Source organism: Lissotriton vulgaris, unplaced genomic scaffold, assembly GCF_964263255.1.
Source record: "Lissotriton vulgaris unplaced genomic scaffold, aLisVul1.2 SCAFFOLD_726, whole genome shotgun sequence".
In the NCBI taxonomy this organism is placed as follows: Eukaryota; Metazoa; Chordata; class Amphibia; order Caudata; family Salamandridae; genus Lissotriton; species Lissotriton vulgaris.
Genome location: NW_028243544.1, coordinates 383,616 through 405,374, shown reverse-complemented (window position 1 = coordinate 405,374; position 21,759 = coordinate 383,616). Strand labels below are relative to the sequence as shown.

Sequence of the window (21,759 nt, the reverse complement as noted above, 5' to 3'; positions counted from 1 at the left end):
TCCGGCTTTGAAGGGAAGTCCCGCCTGCAGCCGCGCTCCGATTGGGGGAGCGCGGGAAGGAGGAAGGCCCGCAAAAGAGAAGCCGTCGAGTCCTGGTCCCGAGATGGAGGACCGGGTGAACAAGGGCGCTGTCGGGCGGGGCTCCCAGGGATCGGGAGAGCTCCGCTACCGCCGCCGATTGAGGACTTCTGCCTCCGCCCCCCCAGCCGGTGAGTCAGCCAAGGAGTCCGGGTGGGAAGAGGCAGAGAGGGAGCGGTCCCGCCAGGAGAGCGGGCCGCTCCAGAGTGGCCCAAAGTCCTTTCTGATGGTTTGAGCGGGCCTGCGGTTGCGGGCCGCTCCATCGCCGCCCCTCTTGTTTCAAGGGCCCTGTGGGGGTCCTGCGGTCCGGGGGTCCGTGTCCCCCCCGAGCCTTTGCACTCCAACGGTGGAGCATTCTTTTTACTTAGGGGGCAGTAATGGCTTTAGAGAGCCCCAGTGAGGAGCCTGGGGCATATGTACTTTGGGGGCATATATTGTAAGAGCCCCATGTGGCCCCACCATGTGCCCATTTATTTAAAGCGCCAGCACACTCCCCAATCATTGTGTCAGCGTCAGTGCGCTCCACGCCTTGGGGCTCCAGGGACCCATGTTCGTTTGTAGAACCAGAGTTGCTCCAATGCACACAGTTGATCTCAGAGCCTAGAAGGCTCCCACGTTTTGTGCATTCTTTGGTCCAGAGCCAGATGGCTCCAACATGTGCAGTATTGTTTTAGAGCCTGGAGGGCTCCAACGTTTTTGCGCAGTCTTTGCTCCATAGGGCCAGTGAGAGCCCATGTCACAGTTTTTACCTACAGCTGCCCAGCCAGTAGTGGGCAGCTGCACCGTTTAGGTTCTTTCCTTCCTAGGGACATGTCTCTGGACTCAGGAGTGAGTCGCACTCCTTCATCCCTACTTTGGCCATCCAAAGCTGCACAGCACTTAGTGCCAGCTGCAGCGTTTAGGCCCCATGCTATTTGTCCTCAGCTGCCCAGCAAGTAGTGGGCAGCTGCTACGTTTAGGTTTTGGCGCAGTGGCGCAACTTGGACCCTAATGTGATTTATGTGCTGTTATGATTCATGTGCTATTGCTTTTTGGGTGTTAGGAAATGTACTGTGTGTAGTATGTTTTGTGCCCCTGTGTTCTGACACCTCTGGACATGGCTTATGCATAGGAGGTTGTTTTAACTGTTTAGGTATGTTAGGGAGATTATACTTCCCTGTGTGATTTACGCCCCTAGTGTAAGGTTTTACTTAGGCGGTGAGGGTCTAATGTAGTTAGACCGGTGGGATACTGTGTATGATGGATTTCTTGGCACAGACTGTTGCAAGTGCAGTGATTATCAGTGTTTACTGACGTTCTATGACCTATTTTTCCTTGTATGTTCTAGTTCACTTTTACCAAGTTCACTTTGTGATGACCCTGACTGTGGTACATGTGGCCCTGTCAGGTGTACATATTCCCTTGTAAATATTGCCCAGTGCCAGCTGGCACAGTGTACATAATGTGATTACTATTCTAATGTGTTTGGTATAATACAAAGGCTATTTTTATATATAACCTTGTGTGGAGTTCCTTTTGTGGGGGGCCTTGGATGTTGTTGCTGGTGGGTGCATGCGCAAATGCTTTACACATCGCCTCCGGGATAAGCCTGACTGCTCGTGCCAAGCTACCAAGGGGATGAGCAGGGGTTATCTTTGGCGGGTGACTTCCTTGCCCTGACTAGAGTGGAGGTTTCTGCCTGGCTTTGTCGCAAGCCTTAGCCAACCAGAAATCCCCATTTCTAACAATATAAATAGACACACGAAGCGCGGCATACGTGAAGCAGGCGTCATTCGTGCTGATAAGCCAAAGCGGTGTTCAAAGAGGTATGTAATGTGACATCACGGGTGCGCGCATACTGAAGGCATCTTCTTAAAAGTATAAAACACACATGAAGCACACCGTCCGGAAGAAGGCGCGATACTGATAAAACAAAAATTGCTTTTAAGAGGCATGTATCTCCACCTCGAGTGCGGAGCGGAGCCAGGAAATCGATTGTTCGAATAAAAAATAAAAAAGTTCCTGAACAGAAATCAAAATAGAAAAAAAGGCAGAAACCTACAACCTGCGACGCTGGGCCAATCCCAGCGCGGCTTGAATGACGTAGGAGCTCACAGCCGATAAAGCTCCCGGCGGTGATCTCTCGTCTTTATGGGGCCATGTGTTTGAAACACATGGCCCCATAAAGATAAGAAACCTTTTACGACGGGAGGAAGGCAGACGAGCCCGTCCAAGTGGTCTGTCTCAAAAAGAGACAAGTCTACGTCACACTAACCTCTTTTCCAATGGCTGGCCACGGTTTAGCATAAACGGTGACGCCAGCCAATGGAAAAGAGGGGCGGGGCTTAACCCCTTAAGCGCTGCCGTCGGCCTCAGCCATTGGCAGACGGCATTCCACCCGCGCACGGAAACGCCCGCACCGCGGAGGAATTACCACTGGGGTTAATGGAAAGCTACTCAAAAACATTAAATCTCGCCGAGCGAGCTGCGCATGTGCACAGCCACGCTAGCCGAGACCTAATAAAGGGAATGTATAGTTTCTTACCGGTCGGTGTAGTTTTGCAGCTTGAAGACTTTGTGGAATAATGCACAGCATAGTGAATCCAGAATCTCGTGGTTGGGTCCGGAATTGTAGTCTCTTTTCTCTCTATTTTTTTGTGGCCCAGGTGGGCGTCGACATACCACCATTTGATGCCCTTTGTGAAGTCAGCGCGATTCCTCCGGAAGTTCCCACCTTTGGTAGCCATCTTTGGATCCTTTTTTCTTGTCATGTGTTAATCTTGTTTTTCCTTTTATTTTCTAAAGTCTGGATGTGTAGTTTGCATTGGATGTACGACCTTGCCTTTACGAGCCTAGTCATCCAGATAGGGGTCTACGTGAATTCCATGTCTTCGTAGGTGTGCTGCGACAGCTGCCAGACATTTTATAAACACCCGTGATGCGGATTTCAGGCCGAATGCCAGTACTGTGAACTGGTAGTGAGTTTGGTTGATCACAAACCTTAGCAGGCACTTGTGTTTGTGGTTGATGGAGATGTGTAAGTATGCGTCCTTTAAATCTATAGTAGCCGTGAAAGTCCCCTTGTTGTATTTGTGGTATTACCTCTTGTTGGGAAGTCATCTTGAATCTTTGAGATCTTATGAATTTGTTCAGGAACCTTAGATCTAGGATAGGTCTTGGTGTTTGGTCAACCTTTGGCACCAGGAAGTAAGTTGAGTATACTCCTTTGTTCCTTTGGTTTTGCGGCACCACCTCTATTGCCTCCTTGCTGAGCAGTTCTTGCGCCTCCAAGTTGCAAGAGCAAGAGCTCCTTTGCTGAGTGTGCCTTGCTTCTTGGTTTTCTGTGCGGAGATGGTTTTTATAACTATACAGTATCCGTAATAGTATCCATTTGTCCGATGTGACCTACCTCCATTCCTGGATGAAGTCTCTTATTCTTCCCCCTACTGGTGTTCAGTGTTCGAGGTACTGTTTGTTGTTGAATGTTCGGCTGCAGTTTTCCTTTATGTGTTTCTGCCCACCATGAGGTGTTGCTAGGGTGGGGGTCTATTTCATGGTGGAGTCACTTGGATGAGGGTTGTTGGCCGCCCCTGCGTGTTTGTCCTCATCCGTTTCCCACCCTCGAAAGAACTGTCCCAGGGCAAGTACTGCCAGTTCTGCTGGTGTCCCCGCTGCAGCTGGCCTTGGTTGTTCCCTTGGTAGCATTTCTGGAACGTTTGGTGCGATGTGGTAGGCACGTGGGTGTGCCCCTTCTCATTCCTCTGAACTGCAACGCTCCCATGGACCTTGCGGTCTCGTCCTTTTTGAGCTGCGTCAACTCGTCATCAACTGGTGTGCCGAACAGTTGCTCTCGCCGTTAAAAGGTGTATTCAGGATGTTGCTTTGCAACTCTGGCTTGAATCCCGAAATTCTGAGCCATGCGGGTCAACTCTTGGTCACTCCTATCATTAGCCTGCTCAATGTTTCTACAGCATCCAATGCCGATTTTAGGCATGTGTTCGACATGTTTTTCCCTTTTGCTACCAGGTGAGCTACTCTTTGTTGTTACTGGTTTGGTAGCTGCTTTAGGAGCTGCCCCACTTCATCCCAGTGCTGTTATGCGTGCCTGTTGATCAAGGCGATGCGCCAATGGATTGCTGCATTTTCTCTACCTTTCTTCCTGTGAGATCCATCCTCCTACTCTCCTTGTCTGGAGGTGGTCCGGCATTAGTGGGTACATTGACCCTCTTTCAAGCCATTGCAGCAATTATGGAGTCGGCTGGCACTGACCCTTGGATGCATGCATGGTCCTTTGAAGAATGTTTGTACTTCTCTGTTCTAGGAGTCACAGCCTTGCATGCTGCTGGCTCCTTAAAGGCCTCCATTCCTTGATCCAGCACACTAGGGACCATGGGTAGGAATTGGCTGCTAGTTTGTTGAGGCAGTAAAGTCTCCAGGAGGAAACATGCTTTGAGCTTCTCCTCTTCCATTTTCACCCCATATGTTTGTGCAGCATTTTGGATGACCATGTTGTAGATCCCTATGTCATCTGGCGGCGAGGGCCTCGAAGGGTAAGTGTCTACCCCTTCTTCCAACGATTTGGCATCGAGATCTTGCCATTCCATGTCTTGTGCCTCCGAGGACGTCGAGTCCCGGTAGGATTGTAGATCTCCGTCGCCCTCTCCCTCGAAATAGTAGTCATCGTCATCCAGTTCCTCAACTGGTTCGGGTGTTTTCGGCGGTTCTGCGTCCCTGTGAGAAGGTGGCCTGATATGCAGTGGTCACTATTCTAGTGCCCACTATGTATCAGTCCAGCAACCCTTATTGATGATTGGTTGTAAGTCAACCTTATAGACCAGCTATCCTAGTAGCATGGATACGAGCAGTCTAAGGCTAAAGACTCGAGAGGGCGTGTTAAGCCAGCTGTTTACCACACATATACCCCTTGAATACCCAGTGAAAGGACACCACACAAGTGTTATGAAAATAAACAGTTATTTATTAAAGATCACAACAGCCCTGTACTCTTTATGAGGACAGGGTACTAAGCACAAACCAAAACTCTTACAAAAATACTTAAGTTCGCACAGTATATACAAATGCCCGAGGGGCACGGAAAACCATATACTCTAAAAGTGGAATGTGAAATTCCTAGCAGGTAAGTACAGTACTAATAGCTTTTGGAATCGCTAGGACTTGACTAGGGAATCGTTAGATTACGACTAGGAGGCCTAGGGGACTCGGGTGCAGTGTGTGCACTCTCACGCGAGATGCGGACAAAAGTCTATGGTAGCTAGGAAATAGAAAGTTAGTGTTCTCGGGCGAACCCGACCTGGTAGGGAGAAAACGAAGATAGATTCTGACCCTTGGATAGTGAGGCTATGCTGGGGCACCGAAATGCCGAAGTTACCTAGCCCAGGGGCTGCAGCTGCATAGGTCTGAAAAGACGTCGGGAATCCTCGTAGACGGACCAGGAGCCGGAAGAAAAGATGCTGGCCGGTGACCAGTGAAGAAAGTTCAGTTGGATCCAAGCCTGGATCTCGAAGATAGATGACACCTGAAAGCAGAGGGGACCAAGTTCGAGACTACTAGCCAGTAGTCAGTGGGCACCAGGAGGGCACCGGATGGTAGCCACCTCGGCAAGGTGAGTGGGTGACGCTGGAGCTCGAAGATCTCACGGACCAGGAGGCGTTGTCGGCGACCAGGATGGAGGATCGAGCTGTCCCACGAAGATAGAAGCTGTCGGCGTCGCTGGACCCAGGATTGGGCAACAAAGCCTTGGCAAATTCAAGCCCACGCGGTGGACCTAAAATGGCGTCTGGAGTGGACCAGGAGGGTCCGGGGTGCCTCTCTTGAAAAAGGAAGCAAGGGCCAGCCTGGAGCAACCAGACCAGCAGAAGAGATGTCGTCGGGCGTCGTTCAGAAGGCCACAAGCCAGCCGGCTAGTAGCCAAACAACGCGGTGCACAGCAAACAGCAGAGGGGCCCCACGCCGATCGTGGAGATGCAGGGAGGCTGGCCTTGGGTGCTGGAGCTGCGCAGGGTTGGGGCTTCTCGGACCCCAAAGCACTCACCAGTGGAGGACACGGTGGGCTTGCAGTAAAGATGTCGTGCAGTCTTGGCGATCGTCGGTCCCTTGAGGTCTCGTCGCACTCACGGTTCTCAGCTTGGCTGTAGAGGTGAGTAGAGGTCAGAGGTGCCAGGGAAGCCGGGTCTCGTCGAGCTGGGTCGTCGGATTCGTGATGAAGGACTTGCAGCAGACCGCAGTGTTCTTTAGGATGGTGCCTGCGGATGCAGGGTGACTACTCCTTAGCCACAAGGGAGAATCTTGAAGAAGAAATCGTGAAGTCCTTTCGAAGAAAGTGGTATCTTGATTCCAAAGATGATCTAATTTGAACAGGGGCCCGCTCCTATCTTTATACTAAAAAAGGGGGCTGACCCGGTGACTAGGTCCTGCCTATGGGTGGGACCAGGAGGGGGGTGGTTACACCCCTCTCCCCTGCCGGACTTCCCCAGGCCAGGGGCTGGTGTGCCCCTGGAACTGGTTCTGACTGGCCTATGCGTAGTGAGCACCGGGGTGCCACTCAGCAGTCACCTTCCTGAAAAGCCCTGCCTACCCAGGATACACAAAACCATGTCTGGGACGGTGCTAGCACCGCCCCTGACAGGAAACCCTTTGTCCAGGCTCCCCTCACTGGGAGGACTCCCAGCTGCAGGGGGTCAGACTCGTGTCTGTGGTGGCAGCATCCATTTTGTGGAGCTGAGGCTTTGCTTAACTTTAACCGGGGTTCACAGTTACATACATGTCGTGTCCCTCTAGAAGGGTGGAATGCTAACCCCGTCGCCAGAATTGGCGAGGGGTTAGTATTCCAATTCGTATGACACCTTACTCGACATGTTTTGATAAAGCAATACCAAAGTTAGCATTTAACCGCGAGGATTATAATGCACTTAAGAGTATATGGTATGCGATATCATGGAACAGCTATTAGGACTTGATTCCGCAAGCTGCAGACAGGCTCAGCTCATGCCAGAGCACCATCTCACACGATTCCAAGCACTCTGCCTTCAGGATTGTCAAGGCCTGCCATAGGAGTGACTGATAGGAATCTGTGTGTCCATTTTAGGGTTAGATATAGGTATACTATATCTACAGCAAAGGGTGATTACACGACTTTGCCCCAGCTGTCATGCAGCCAGTTGTGTCAAATTTAGGAGGCCAGCCAGGGGTGGCATAATACATGCTGCAGCCCCTGGCAGCCCTGGGTACACCCATGCCCCGAGTTACAGGGTCTGATAGGGTGGCCCAGTACCAATTGGAAATGTACCTAGGGTACATGGAATCCATTTTAAAGAGAGAGCAGTAGGCCTGGGGTCCTGATTGGCAGGGTCCCAGGTCGACTATGTCCAAAACCAGCTAAAACACAGGGCAAAAAGTTGGGGGCAACCATAGTCAGGATGTACCTTCCTACACAACCCCCCCCCAAACGAAAGGAGATAAGGCTATCCTTGTCCAGGTAAGCCTCTATTACCTAAGTGGCCATATAAGGAAGGACCAGCTCTGGCTTGGTTTCCCCCTGTGTCATGGTCCACTAGGCAACCCCTCACCCTAAGGGTATCTGAGGGTCTCCACCATAGGGAATCTCTGTCTCTGGAGTGTCTTGGGAAAGAAGAAGGCTGATGCTGGGATGGAGTACTGAAGTGAGGCTCCTCTACCTTTGGGCTCAACTTCCTCCAATCACCATTCATCATGTGTGCCTTTCTTTCTTTAGCTGAGATGCACTGAGCTCTCAGGGTCAGCCTCTGGCTACCTAAAGCTGGAGGCTGAGTCCCTCTGTTTGGCTTACTGGAGGGACAGGTCAGGTCTGGGGTTTTTAGGCCCCATGTTTGGCTGTGCCCAACAGTGTCCAGCTGTGGGAGTTCCCTAACTACTTTTAAGGGGGATCCCTCAGGAGTCTGTTCTATTTTCACTTGGCTAGGGTTACCAGCTTCAGTGATCCTAATCTGCTGATTAAGGGGTTCTTTTGGACAGGGGGCCCTTTGGGGTCCACCACTGGCCTCCCTGATCTCTTCAGCCCTGGGCTGACTGAGACAGGGTAGAGAGGTGCAGGTTACCTGCTCCAGACTGGGTCCCACCTGGGAAGGGTCCACTGCCATCAGGGGCTCTGCCAGGCTAGGCCTGACTACCACTGGGGCAGTTCCTTCAACAGGGGTAGAGACAGTTCCCTGGGGAGGCTGGCTCTCACCTAGTGTCTGGGAGGGGGAAGACTCTTCTTCCTCCTCAATGCTCTCTGTTTGAGTGGAGTGAGCCATTGTTTCAGGCTTCACAACCTCACTATCTGTTTGATTAGAGGCTGAGACCATTTCAACCTTGCCAACCTTTTCAGGAGGGCTCTCAGTCTGTGTTTGGGCTGTGACTGTCACAGCCCTCCTATCCTGTTCTGGAAAGTCTGTCTGAGCCTGGGCAGTGGCTACCACTGCCCTTCCAACCTTTTCAGGGAGGACCAGTGCTTGGACTGGGGCTGTAGCTATTACTGCCCCACTAACCTGTCTGGATAGGCCTATCATTCTGGAATGAGTTTCTTGTTCCACCTCAGCCCATGCTGAGAGTTCCAGGTCATTCCCCAGTAAGCAATCTACAGGTAGGTTATCTGTCACTGCCACTCTCATGGGCCCTGTGACATTACCCCAGCTGAGCTTGACTACTGCCATGGGATGCCTTCTCTTCACTCCATGAATGTCTGTCACCTGATAAGTAAAACCAGGGGTCAGTTGAGCAGAGGGGACCAGATGGTCACTCACCATGGTGAGGCTGGCCCCTGTGTCTCTGAATGCCTCAACTTTCTGACCATTCACTAAAACTTCTTGTCTATATTTTCCCAAAATGTGGGGTCCAGTAGTGAAGTTGGCAAACCCCATGCCAGTCTCACAGACAAGAGTGTGGTCAGGGAACCTGGCTAGGCCATAGTCCTCCTGATTGCCCAAAGTAATGCCCACCACATTCTTGGGGGCACTCCCACCACCTGGGGGATTACCACTAGTGGTAACAGGAGGTTTAGGAGTATTACCTGGGGGTATGTTTCCCTTATTACCATTTTTAGGGCAACTGACATCACTTTTGTAATGACCCACCTGTTTACAGGTATGGCAATAGGGTTTCTTCTGTTCTGAAGGAGTGTTCTGGGACCCACCACCCTTGTTGGAGTTTTGGGGCCCTTGGGAAGTCTTCTCTGAGGATTTATCCCCACCCTTCTCTTGAGGCTTGGTTGATTCCTTTTTCTGGTCACCACCCTGGTTTTTAGGCCTAACCCTGGTTCTGACCCATTTGTCTGCCCTCTTACCCAATTCCTGTGGAGAGGTCAACTCAGAGTCTACCAGGTGCTGATGTAATAGCTGGTTCTGACAATTATTTAAGATTTGCTCCCTCATAATTAGATTATACAATCCCTTAAAATCAGTAACCTTACTACCCAGTAGCCAGCCTTCAAAAGCCTTAGTGGCACAATCAACAAAGTCAGTCCAATCTTGAGACTGAGTTTTCTGGGTGTCTCTGAACAGCATCCTGTATTGTTCAGTGGTTAAACCAAACCCATCAACCAGTACATTCTTCAAGATTTTGTAATTGTTAGCATCCTCCACCCTTGTGGTGAGGAGCTTATCTCTACCTTTACCATCAAAGGAGAGCCACAAGATAGCTGCCCACTGACTTTGGGGAACACCCTGCACAGTGCAGGCTCTCTCCAAAGCAGTAATCCATTTGTGGATGTCATCCCCTTCTTTAAAGGGGGGCACTATCTTATTCAGGTGCTTTTTATCAAAACTCCTTTCCCTATTGCTAGGATTATTGCTGCCACCAGTGGGCTATAGCCCACATAATTCTTGCTCTCTAGCAAGGGCAAGTCTCTCTTTGGCCAGGGCAAGTTCTTCCCTTTCAATCCTCAGTTTGATTGCCCTTTCTTCAGCTTCATACACTCTCCTCTTAGGGGAAGACATTCCTCTGTGAGAAGAGTTGAGAGAGCCATTGGTTCGAAAGGATCTGTTAGAGCCTCTTGATAGAGACCTAACTCGTCCATTCCCAATGTTAAGCTGACCTGAGAGTGGGCCCAGGGGTCCCCCAGTACCAATCTCATGTCTGCTTAAGTTGGACCTGGTTAGTCTTCCGACTTCTACCTGTCCCTTATCTGCCTCATCCCCAGACAACTCATCCTCCTCCTCAGCATCATCTGCCTCATGGAGGGGATGGATATCAAAGGGACCCTGTAAGGAGGGCAAACTTCCTTCTGGATTAGAAGGGTCTGGGTTACCAGCCCTACTGGCATCATAAGCCTCTAAGAGACCAATCAGAAAGGAAGTGGTGGGGTTAGACCCCTGTTTTAGTTTCCTGAGAGTACACACTTGTCTCATCTCATGGAAGCTAAGAGCAGCATATTTAGAAGTGACCTGTGGAAGGTCCACTGACACAAGGGGAGACTCAGTGTTTCCTCCTTTGTCTGACATGCTGATTCTAGTGTGGTGTAAGTGATGCACCTACCTACACTATGTGTTTACCTACTGATCCCTTGCTAAGAGTTGCAGCCAAGGTGTGCTAAGCCTTGAGGAGCTACAACAGCTGGTTCAGTAGAACTCAGAGTATTCTAAGCTTTAGTTATATGTGCCTAACAGTACTTATGTGATCTTTCAACAAGATATTCTTAGGATACGTGTGGTAAAACAACAGCAAGCTCAAATCCCAACCGCTGCTCACCAATGTGAGAAGGTGGCCTGATATGCAGTGGTCACTATTCTAGTGCCCACTATGTATCAGTCCAGCAACCCTTATTGATGATTGGTTGTAAGTCAACCTTATAGACCAGCTATCCTAGTAGCATGGATACGAGCAGTCTAAGGCTAAAGACTCGAGAGGGCGTGTTAAGCCAGCTGTTTACCACACATATACCCCTTGAATACCCAGTGAAAGGACACCACACAAGTGTTATGAAAATAAACAGTTATTTATTAAAGATCACAACAGCCCTGTACTCTTTATGAGGACAGGGTACTAAGCACAAACCAAAACTCTTACAAAAATACTTACGTTCGCACAGTATATACAAATGCCCGAGGGGCACGGAAAACCATATACTCTAAAAGTGGAATGTGAAATTCCTAGCAGGTAAGTACAGTACTAATAGCTTTTGGAATCGCTAGGACTTGACTAGGGAATCGTTAGATTACGACTAGGAGGCCTAGGGGACTCGGGTGCAGTGTGTGCACTCTCACGCGAGATGCGGACAAAAGTCTATGGTAGCTAGGAAATAGAAAGTTAGTGTTCTCGGGCGAACCCGACCTGGTAGGGAGAAAACGAAGATAGATTCTGACCCTTGGATAGTGAGGCTATGCTGGGGCACCGAAATGCCGAAGTTACCTAGCCCAGGGGCTGCAGCTGCATAGGTCTGAAAAGACGTCGGGAATCCTCGTAGACGGACCAGGAGCCGGAAGAAAAGATGCTGGCCGGTGACCAGTGAAGAAAGTTCAGTTGGATCCAAGCCTGGATCTCGAAGATAGATGACACCTGAAAGCAGAGGGGACCAAGTTCGAGACTACTAGCCAGTAGTCAGTGGGCACCAGGAGGGCACCGGATGGTAGCCACCTCGGCAAGGTGAGTGGGTGACGCTGGAGCTCGAAGATCTCACGGACCAGGAGGCGTTGTCGGCGACCAGGATGGAGGATCGAGCTGTCCCACGAAGATAGAAGCTGTCGGCGTCGCTGGACCCAGGATTGGGCAACAAAGCCTTGGCAAATTCAAGCCCACGCGGTGGACCTAAAATGGCGTCTGGAGTGGACCAGGAGGGTCCGGGGTGCCTCTCTTGAAAAAGGAAGCAAGGGCCAGCCTGGAGCAACCAGACCAGCAGAAGAGATGTCGTCGGGCGTCGTTCAGAAGGCCACAAGCCAGCCGGCTAGTAGCCAAACAACGCGGTGCACAGCAAACAGCAGAGGGGCCCCACGCCGATCGTGGAGATGCAGGGAGGCTGGCCTTGGGTGCTGGAGCTGCGCAGGGTTGGGGCTTCTCGGACCCCAAAGCACTCACCAGTGGAGGACACGGTGGGCTTGCAGTAAAGATGTCGTGCAGTCTTGGCGATCGTCGGTCCCTTGAGGTCTCGTCGCACTCACGGTTCTCAGCTTGGCTGTAGAGGTGAGTAGAGGTCAGAGGTGCCAGGGAAGCCGGGTCTCGTCGAGCTGGGTCGTCGGATTCGTGATGAAGGACTTGCAGCAGACCGCAGTGTTCTTTAGGATGGTGCCTGCGGATGCAGGGTGACTACTCCTTAGCCACAAGGGAGAATCTTGAAGAAGAAATCGTGAAGTCCTTTCGAAGAAAGTGGTATCTTGATTCCAAAGATGATCTAATTTGAACAGGGGCCCGCTCCTATCTTTATACTAAAAAAGGGGGCTGACCCGGTGACTAGGTCCTGCCTATGGGTGGGACCAGGAGGGGGGTGGTTACACCCCTCTCCCCTGCCGGACTTCCCCAGGCCAGGGGCTGGTGTGCCCCTGGAACTGGTTCTGACTGGCCTATGCGTAGTGAGCACCGGGGTGCCACTCAGCAGTCACCTTCCTGAAAAGCCCTGCCTACCCAGGATACACAAAACCATGTCTGGGACGGTGCTAGCACCGCCCCTGACAGGAAACCCTTTGTCCAGGCTCCCCTCACTGGGAGGACTCCCAGCTGCAGGGGGTCAGACTCGTGTCTGTGGTGGCAGCATCCATTTTGTGGAGCTGAGGCTTTGCTTAACTTTAACCGGGGTTCACAGTTACATACATGTCGTGTCACTCTAGAAGGGTGGAATGCTAACCCCGTCGCCAGAATTGGCGAGGGGTTAGTATTCCAATTCGTATGACACCTTACTCGACATGTTTTGATAAAGCAATACCAAAGTTAGCATTTAACCGCGAGGATTATAATGCACTTAAGAGTATATGGTATGCGATATCATGGAACAGCTATTAGGACTTGATTCCGCAAGCTGCAGACAGGCTCAGCTCATGCCAGAGCACCATCTCACACGATTCCAAGCACTCTGCCTTCAGGATTGTCAAGGCCTGCCATAGGAGTGACTGATAGGAATCTGTGTGTCCATTTTAGGGTTAGATATAGGTATACTATATCTACAGCAAAGGGTGATTACACGACTTTGCCCCAGCTGTCATGCAGCCAGTTGTGTCAAATTTAGGAGGCCAGCCAGGGGTGGCATAATACATGCTGCAGCCCCTGGCAGCCCTGGGTACACCCATGCCCTGAGTTACAGGGTCTGATAGGGTGGCCCAGTACCAATTGGAAATGTACCTAGGGTACATGGAATCCATTTTAAAGAGAGAGCAGTAGGCCTGGGGTCCTGATTGGCAGGGTCCCAGGTCGACTATGTCCAAAACCAGCTAAAACACAGGGCAAAAAGTTGGGGGCAACCATAGTCAGGATGTACCTTCCTACAGTCCCCGTCCTCTCTTTCGACTGAGCGCGGGTTTCGGTGGGATGGTGTATTGGCTCATCTTCTCGTCTGAGTCCTTTTTCCGCTGCTGGATGCTCGCCATTTCGCCCTCGAGCCTCCTCTTCTTCCTCTCCATCTCAGCGGCATGTTCGGCGTCGAGTGTTGGAGCGCTTCTCTTCGAGGCAGTCTACGTAAAGCCCTTCTTTTCTCGGCGCCGAGGTGTCCTTTTCGAGGGCAACCTTCGACGAGCTTGGTTTTTCGAGGGCTTTTGCCGATTGGGAGTCCTTTTTGAAGTATCCACTCGGCTGACTGTCCCTGGTTGCTGTTGCCTTCGTCGAGTGTTTCGGCAACAACGATCCCTTCGAGGACTTAGCTTCACTTCTATGAGTGTCACTCGGGGCTTTAGCATCAGCTTTTCGAGTGTCGCTCAAGTCTTTAAGGGTCTACGACTGACTCCCTTACCTCCTTTGACTTCTTATGGACCTCAACAGTGCGGTCCTTCGGCAAAGTTGTCCTTCTCTCCACTGGAGAGACCCAAGTCTCGGAGCGATAGAGGTGGTCCCTGCCCCTGCATGTTGTGGTTCACCCTTCTCTGCCTCTCCCTTACTCTGAGGGTCTTGGGTGTAAACGCAGAGCAGGCGTTTCAGTTTTCGCTGCTGTGGTCGAGCGGCAGGCAGAGGTTGCAGACTGAATGTTGATTCTTCTGGGCGTAGTTGTGTTGGCAATTGGTGCAAAGCTTGAACAGTGATTTGTCCATCCCTGCGCTCAGGGAGCCCCTTGCGAGCGCATTCTCCTTAGAACGTTGAGATCTTGACCGTAAACATTCTCCTTCGTCGTTCCGGTTACCTGACCTATAGTCCGGTGTAGCTGAAAACTTGAATTTCAGCAATTTTTCTCGATTCCTCTTCCAAAACTCTAGAACTGTTCGGCAACGATCCAGACCCAATGGCGGAAAAAAGAATCTGAAGATGGCGAACAAAGGTGGGAGCTTCCGGAGGAAGCACGTCGACGTCACGAAGGACACCAAATGGCGGTATGTTGACGCCCACCTGGGGCACACAAAAAAAAAAAGATAAAAAGGACCCACCCACTAGATGGCGGAATAAAGTACATTATAGTGAATACAGAAAGAGTCACGCTGCAAAACCAAGGACTCCACACCCAGCAACCACCTTAGATAAAGGGAACCAAGCACTGCACAAACAAAGCCCATTAAAGTGGGAGGGTGTTATCATACAACAGGAAAACACTACCAATTCTAGCTTCGAGGGAAAAGTGGCAAAACCCAGCACTTCAAACATGAAACACTGAGTGAGCTAGAGGTGACAGCGGGTGGAGCCAACACGAATGACCGGCCAGGTGGTGGCAACAAGCGATGACAGCTTGGGAGAGAGCACTAACCTGAATTTTACATGCTAGGGTTGGTAGGGCAGATCCAAGCCCAGCACCTATGAGGAATGGTGTGGTTAACAAAAACCCTGGATAGATGTGGATATGAGGCAAGTGAAGGGAGGAGCTGCAGCTATCTCGAGTGCCCTGGTGGGGAGCAGGCGTACTCTGTCAACCCGTAACATGCGGGCAGGAGAAGAAGTGTGCGAGGAGTGTCCGCCAAAACCATCACCCAGGCGACAGCAGAGGGTGGTAGACCAAGCAGGACGCTCTGAGGGCATTGGTGGTGAGGAGCAAGAAAGCTTCTTACAGAATTGAACCTCCCTTCCCTGAGGAGTGGAAAGGAGAACAGGGCTTCTGCTGTTCTCCAGGTCACTTCATGCCACCATCTGAAGTCCTGTGTGTAGCTTCGGGACAAGCAGCACGAGGCACTTAGAAACCAAAGAGTCAATGTAGGTAAATGGACACTGCAAGAAGCTTGGGGCACATGGACAGATCCTGCTCGCAGCTTGGACTAGTCTCATGACTCTTGGGCACATTGACAGACCCTGCCCACAGCTTGGAAAAGTCTCATGACTCAGGGGCACATGGACACACCCTGCTTGCAGCCTGGAACAGTCTCATGACTCTGGGGCACATGGACAGACACTGCCCACAGCTTGAAAAGTCTCATGACACTGGGGCACATGAACAGACCCTGCTCACAGCTTGGAAAACTCTCATGACTCAGGGGCACATGGACACACCCTGCTTGCAGCCTGGAACAGTCTCATGACACTGGGGCACATGGACAGACCCTGCTCGCAGCTAGGAACAGTTTCATGACTCTGGGGCACATGTACAGACACTGCCCACAGCTTGTACTGTCTCATGGCTCAAGGGCACATGGACACACCCTGCTTGCAGCCTGGAACAGTCTCATGACACTGGGGCACATGGACAGACCCTGCACTCAGCTTGGAACAGTCTCATGACTCTGGGGCACATGGACAGACCCTGCTCGCAGCTTGGAACAGTCTCATGACTCTGGGGCACATGGACAGACCCTGCTCGCAGCTTGGAACAGTCTCATGACACTGGGGCACATGGACAGACCCTGCACTCAGCTTGGAACAGTCTCATGACTCAGGGGCACATGGACAGACCCTGCACTCAGCTTGGAACAGTCTCATGACTCTGGGGCACATGGACACACCCTGCTTGCAGCCTGGAACAGTCTCATGACACTGGAGCACATGGACAGACCCTGCACTCAGCTTGGAACAGTCTCATGACACTGGGGCACATGGACAGACCCTGCACTCAGCTTGGAACAGTCTCATGACACTGGGGCACATGGACAGACCCTGCACTCAGCGTGGAGTCTCATGACACTGGGGCACATGGACAGACCCTGCACTCAGCTAGGAACAGTCTCATGACACTGGAGCACATGGACAGACCCTGCACTCAGCTTGGAACAGTCTCATGACACTGGGGCACATGGACAGACCCTGCACTCAGCTTGGAACAGTCTCATGACACTGGGGCACATGGACAGACCCTGCACTCAGCTTGGAACAGTCTCCTGACTCTGGGGCACATGGAAAGACCCTGCTCACAGCTAGGAACAGTCTCCTGACTCTGGGGCACATGGAAAGACCCTGCTCGCAGCATAGAACAGTCTCATGACTCTGGGGCACATGGACGGACCCTGCTCGCAGCATGGAACAGTCTCCTGACTCTGGGGCACATGGAAAGACCCTGCTCACAGCTAGGAACAGTCTCCTGACTCTGGGGCACATGGAAAGACCCTGCTCACAGCTAGGAACAGTCTCCTGACACTGGGGCACATGTACAGACACTGCCCACAGCTTGGAACAGTTTCATGACTCAGGGGCACATGGGCAGGTAGCACAACGATCTGGGGACACAGAAGCAACCAGGAGCTCAGGCCACTTGGGGGCAGATAGCGCCTCGCTCCTGGGGACATAAGCCAGGTAGCACCACAAGCTTGGGGTACAGGGGACCACGGGAGTGCCACAAGCCCGGGGCACATGTGGCCAAGCCATGACACCAAGCCTGGGGCACAGGGGATCAAGACAAGACAACAAGCCCGGGGCACAGGGCGCAATGCAGGCAGCGTCACGGTTATCCTGATGTACATGTCCAAGCAGCATGAGTAGATGACACTGTCTGGGCAGCCTGCATGCCCATGGTGGACTTTAATCTCCAGGCCTCTCCGCTTTTTCAACAAAAGATATGCTCAGTGGTGCTGCCATCCAACAATGAAGGCCCTCTTTCGCACCCTCCATGATGGGTAGTGCTCCTGTACTGAAGCTTCCGAGTGGGTTCAGGTATCTCCGGCTCAGATGCATAAAGTGAACAAGAATGATGTTGTGGGGTGCATATTTCAAGGTGGAAGGAGGTGAGCTGTGGGAGAGAAGTTCTGGTGGCCGAGACACTTAGATGTGAATAAACGTTGCTTAATATTACATCTACCCCCACAACTATTTTCCAGTCTTTCTCAAATACTTCAGATGCCATAAAGTTGCCACCCTACATCTAGCTCCTTGGTACACCATCAAGGGGAAGGGGGGCGCTACACATACTAAGCAGCAGCTAATGATGCATCGCAAAAGCGCTGGCCACTCCTGGCCCATAAAGAAGCAAACTACTTTGCTCAGGAGAGCGAAACTCACCCGGATGGTTTCCGATGCAAAGTGGCCCTCGGACATCATGAGGTTCCCGGTCTCGTCCAGCTTCACAATAGCTCCAGCGTTGGCCTGAACCTCCGCCTCGAAGGCCTGGTGCTTCTGCAACTTCCCCTGAATGTGGCAAGAAGAGTTATCAGCATGCTCTTTTCTTCGCTGCAACTAAAGAAACCCTGCAACTCCCCCAATCCTCTGCAGTGACGCATTAAATGCCCTCTGCCCTGTACTCCAGCAACATAAGGGCGGCAGCACTCAGGATAGGCACACCAAGTCTTGGGGACAAGGAGGAAGGCTACTGCACTGACCGATGTTCACCCAACTTACCTCGCCTGCAGGTTGAGGGATGGGGCAAGAGTGGAGCGGGGCTTATGGTGGTAAGAGGTTCATATTCTTCAATCCTCACCTACAGGTTACTCAGGTCGAACTTAGCGGTTAGTCAGGTATAGGTTGGTGGAGTCCTATTCGTGCGGGGACGGAGGGTCTCGTGAGTCTCACCAGCATGTTCATGAGGTGTTTGTAGTTTGAATCGCTAGGGGGGAGGGAGGGTATGGGGGGGGTGCAGCCTATTCTTGAAGGCTGAGGAGAGGTGCACTCGTCTGAAGGTTGAAGTGGTCTGCATTTTGTGGGGGATGAGGGGAGGTAAAGGGTGGGCGGTCCATATTTCATCATGGCAGAAGTGATGAGATGGGGTGTGGAGATCCGATGCCAGCCTTCACCTGCAGTGTGGTAGTGTCTATTTCTTGGGGGATGTGGACAGGTAACCTCTGACCTGCAGGTCGGTGGGGTTTGAGTGGGGGTGGGGGGGGTTTGTCACCTGCAGGTCGGTGGGGTCTGTGGGGTGCGGCTCTCACCTGCAGGTCGGTGGGGTCTGGGGTGGGCGGCTCTCACCTGCAGGTCGGTGGGGTCTGGGGGGTGCGGCTCTCACCTGCAGGTCGGTGGAGTCTGGGGGGTGCGGCTCTCACCTGCAGGTCGGTGGGGGGTCACGGCTCTCACCTGCAGGTCGGTGGGGTCTGGGGGGAGCAGCTCTCACCTGCAGGCCGGTGGGATCTGGGGGAGGGGGGGGGGGTACTCTCACCTCCAGGTCGGTGGGGTCTGGGGGGGAGCGGCGCTCACCTGCAGGTCGGTGGGTTCTGGGGGGGAGCGGCTCTCACCTGCAGGTCGGTGGGGTCTGGGGGAGGAGGGGGGGGAAGCAGCTCTCACCTGCAAGGTCGGTGGGGTCTGGGGGGGGGGGCGGCTATCACCTGCAGGCCGCTGGGTTCTGGGGGGGAGGGACTCACCTGGAGGTCGGTGGGGTCGAGGGGGGCGGGGGGAGCAGCTCTCACCTGCAGGTCAGTGGGGTTTGGGGGGAGCGGCTCTCACCTGCAGGTCGGTGGGGGAGCAGCTATCACCTGCAGGCCGCTGGGGTCTGGGGGGAGAGGCTCTCACCTGCAGGTCGGTGGGGGTGGGGGGGGGGAGCGGCTCTCACCTGCAGGTCGGTGGGGTCTGGGGTGGGCGGCTCTCACCTGCAGGTCGGTGGGGTCTGGGGGGTGCGGCTCTCACCTGCAGGTCGGTGGGGTCTGGGGGGTGCGGCTCTCACGTGCAGGTCGGTGGGGGTCACGGCTCTCACCTGCAGGTCGGTGGGGTATGGGGGGAGCAGCTCTCACCTGCAGGCCGTGGGATCTGGGGGGGGGGGGGGGGGGGGGGGGCTCTCACCTGCAGGTCGGTGGGGTCTGGGGGGTGCGGCTCTCACCTGCAGGTCGGTGGGGTCTGGGGGGTGCGGCTCTCACCTGCAGATCGGTGGGGGAGCAGCTATCACCTGCAGGCCGCTGGGGTCTGGGGGGAGAGGCTCTCACCTGCAGGTCGGTGGAGGGGGGGGGGCGGTTCTCTCACCTGCAGGTCGGTGGGGGATGAGCGGCTCTCACCTGCATGTCGATGGGGTCTGGGGGTCGTGTATCTCCCCTGCAGGCCGATGGGGTCTGGGGGGGAGGGGGGGGGGGGGGGAGGGGGGGAGTGGCTCTCACCTGCAGGTTGGTGGGGTCTGGGGGAAGCGGCTCTCACCTGCAGGTTGGTGGGGTCCTTGTAGCTCTCGTCGGATGCGATCTGCAGCTTCTCCTGAATCCATTTCTCCAGCTCGTCTGCATCTCGCTGGAAGAACTGGAAGCGATAAGAGTCTTCAAGCTTCTGCCGCCTGAGAGTGGAAAGCTCCTTGAAGCGCATGTAGCGGTCCAGGACCTGCTGGCGCCGGTCTTGGATGTCCTCGGCTGTCTCCAGCACCTTCACACCACTCGAATCCATTTTCTGCAAAACAGAGAAAACCATTAGACCTCCATGAATAAGCCTTGTGCTGAGGAGTACGAGTCGCTTTCCTCTTCGGGCAAGGCAGGGTGGTCCGTGGGACACGTGGACTTGCGAGCTGAGGGCACGCAAGGACAGGTGGTCTACGGGACTCGTGGGCTCTAGTGACAGCGAGGCCTGGTGGCCCTAGGGCTCCAGTGATAGGGAGGCCTTATGTGCTGTTGGGACAGAGGGCTGCGGTGAGAGGGAGGACTCAGGCCTGTAGGGTCAGAGGTCTGTGGTAACCGGCAGACTAGGGACAGAGGGCTGGAGTGAGAGGCAGGATTCGGGTTTGTAGGGTCAGAGGTATGATGTGGTGACCGGTAGAATAGGGATAGAGGGCTGCAGTGAGAGGGAGGACTCGGGCCTGTAGGGTGAGAGGTCTGTGGTGACCGGCAGACTAGGGACAAAGGGCTGAGGTGAGAGGCAGGACTCAGGCCTGTAGGGTCAGAGGTCTGTGGTGACTGGTAGACTAGGGACAGAGGGCTGCGGTGAGAGGGAGACTCAGCCAGTAGGTTCAGAGGTCTATGGTGACCGGTAGACTAGGGACAGAGGGCTGCGGTGAGAGGAGGCATTATGTGCTGTGGGGACAGAGGGCTGTGGTGACAAGGAAACCTTGGTGTCTGTGCGGACAGAGGGCTGCGGTGAGGGAGGACAGATCTGGCGGGGTCAGAGGTCTGTGGGGACCAGTAAACTAGGGACAGAGGGCTGCGGTGAGAGGGAGGACTCGGCCAGTAGGGTCAGAGGTCTACGGTGACCGGTAGACTAGAGACAGAGGGCTCCAGTGAGTGGGAGGCATTATGTGCTGTGGAGACAGGGGAATGTGGTGGTAGGTAGACTAAGGACAGAGGGCTGTGGTGACAAAGAGACCTTGGTGGCTGTGCGGACAGAGGGCGGACTCAGGGCCTGCAGGATCTGGTCTGTGGTGACCGGTAGACTAGGGACAGGGGGCTGCGGTGAGAGGGAGGACTCTGGGCCTGTAGGGTCAGAGGTCTTTGGTAATGGGTAGACTAGGGACAGAAGGCTGTGGGGACAGAGAAGCCGGAGGCCTAGAGCCACAACAGAAAGAGACGGTACATCTTGTGCAGGAAGTAGACATGCTCTGAGTCACCACAACCTTCGCTGAAACATCGGGCGTTACTGTCTATTAACACACCCAAAGCGCGGCTGCACACTAATCCAACTGGTTCACTCCCACCCAGAGGTGCTGGGACAGCATCAATGTTACGTCACTGAAAAATCCAAGCGTTTCACATTCCAGTGTAGGAAAAGTGCCACGGCCATGCAGCAGGAGTGTGTGTATGTGTGGGTGGTGCTCTTAGGAACAGTCAGTCACAGATCCACTACAAAAGCACAGTGCAGTACCACTGTCCACTACTAAAGCAGGGTGCTGTACCACTGCCCACTACTAAAGCACGGTGTGGTACCATTGCCACAGTTCGACTACTAAAGCACGGTGTGATACCACTGCCACAGATTCATTACTAAAGCTCGCTGTGGTACACAGATCCACTACAAAAGCACAGTGTAGTACCACAGATACACTACTAAAGCACAGGGTGTTATCATAGCTACAGATTCACTACTAAAGCACGGTGTGGTACCACGGCCACAGATTCACTACTAAAGCACAGTGTGGTGTCACAGATTCACTACTAAAGCATGGTGTGGTACCACAGATTTACTACTAAAGCACAGTGTGGTGTCACAGATTCACTACTAAAGCATGGTGTGGTACCACAGATTTACTACTAAAGCACAGTGTGGTGTCACAGATTCACTACTAAAGCATAGTGTGGTACCACAGATCCACTACTAAAGTACGGTGTGGTACCACTGCCACAGATTCACTACTAAAGCACAGTG

The 21,759-nt window shown here is 53.1% G+C and overlaps 1 protein-coding gene across 5 annotated transcripts in view; it reads right to left on the bottom strand.

The window, feature by feature from the left end:
• The window catches only part of SPTAN1 (spectrin alpha, non-erythrocytic 1), a 365,414-nt gene that overhangs the window by 287,816 nt on the left and 55,839 nt on the right, over positions 1-21,759 (bottom strand). For all 5 annotated transcript variants that reach the window (XM_086948611.1, XM_086948613.1, XM_086948610.1 and 2 more), the window contains exons 2-3: positions 19,618-19,857; positions 17,569-17,694 (exon numbers count right to left, since the gene is read on the bottom strand). In XM_086948611.1, coding sequence (XP_086804737.1) covers positions 17,569-17,694; positions 19,618-19,854 — 363 coding nt within the window. In that variant the 5' untranslated portion in view covers positions 19,855-19,857. The remainder of the gene's footprint in view (positions 1-17,568; positions 17,695-19,617; positions 19,858-21,759) is intronic.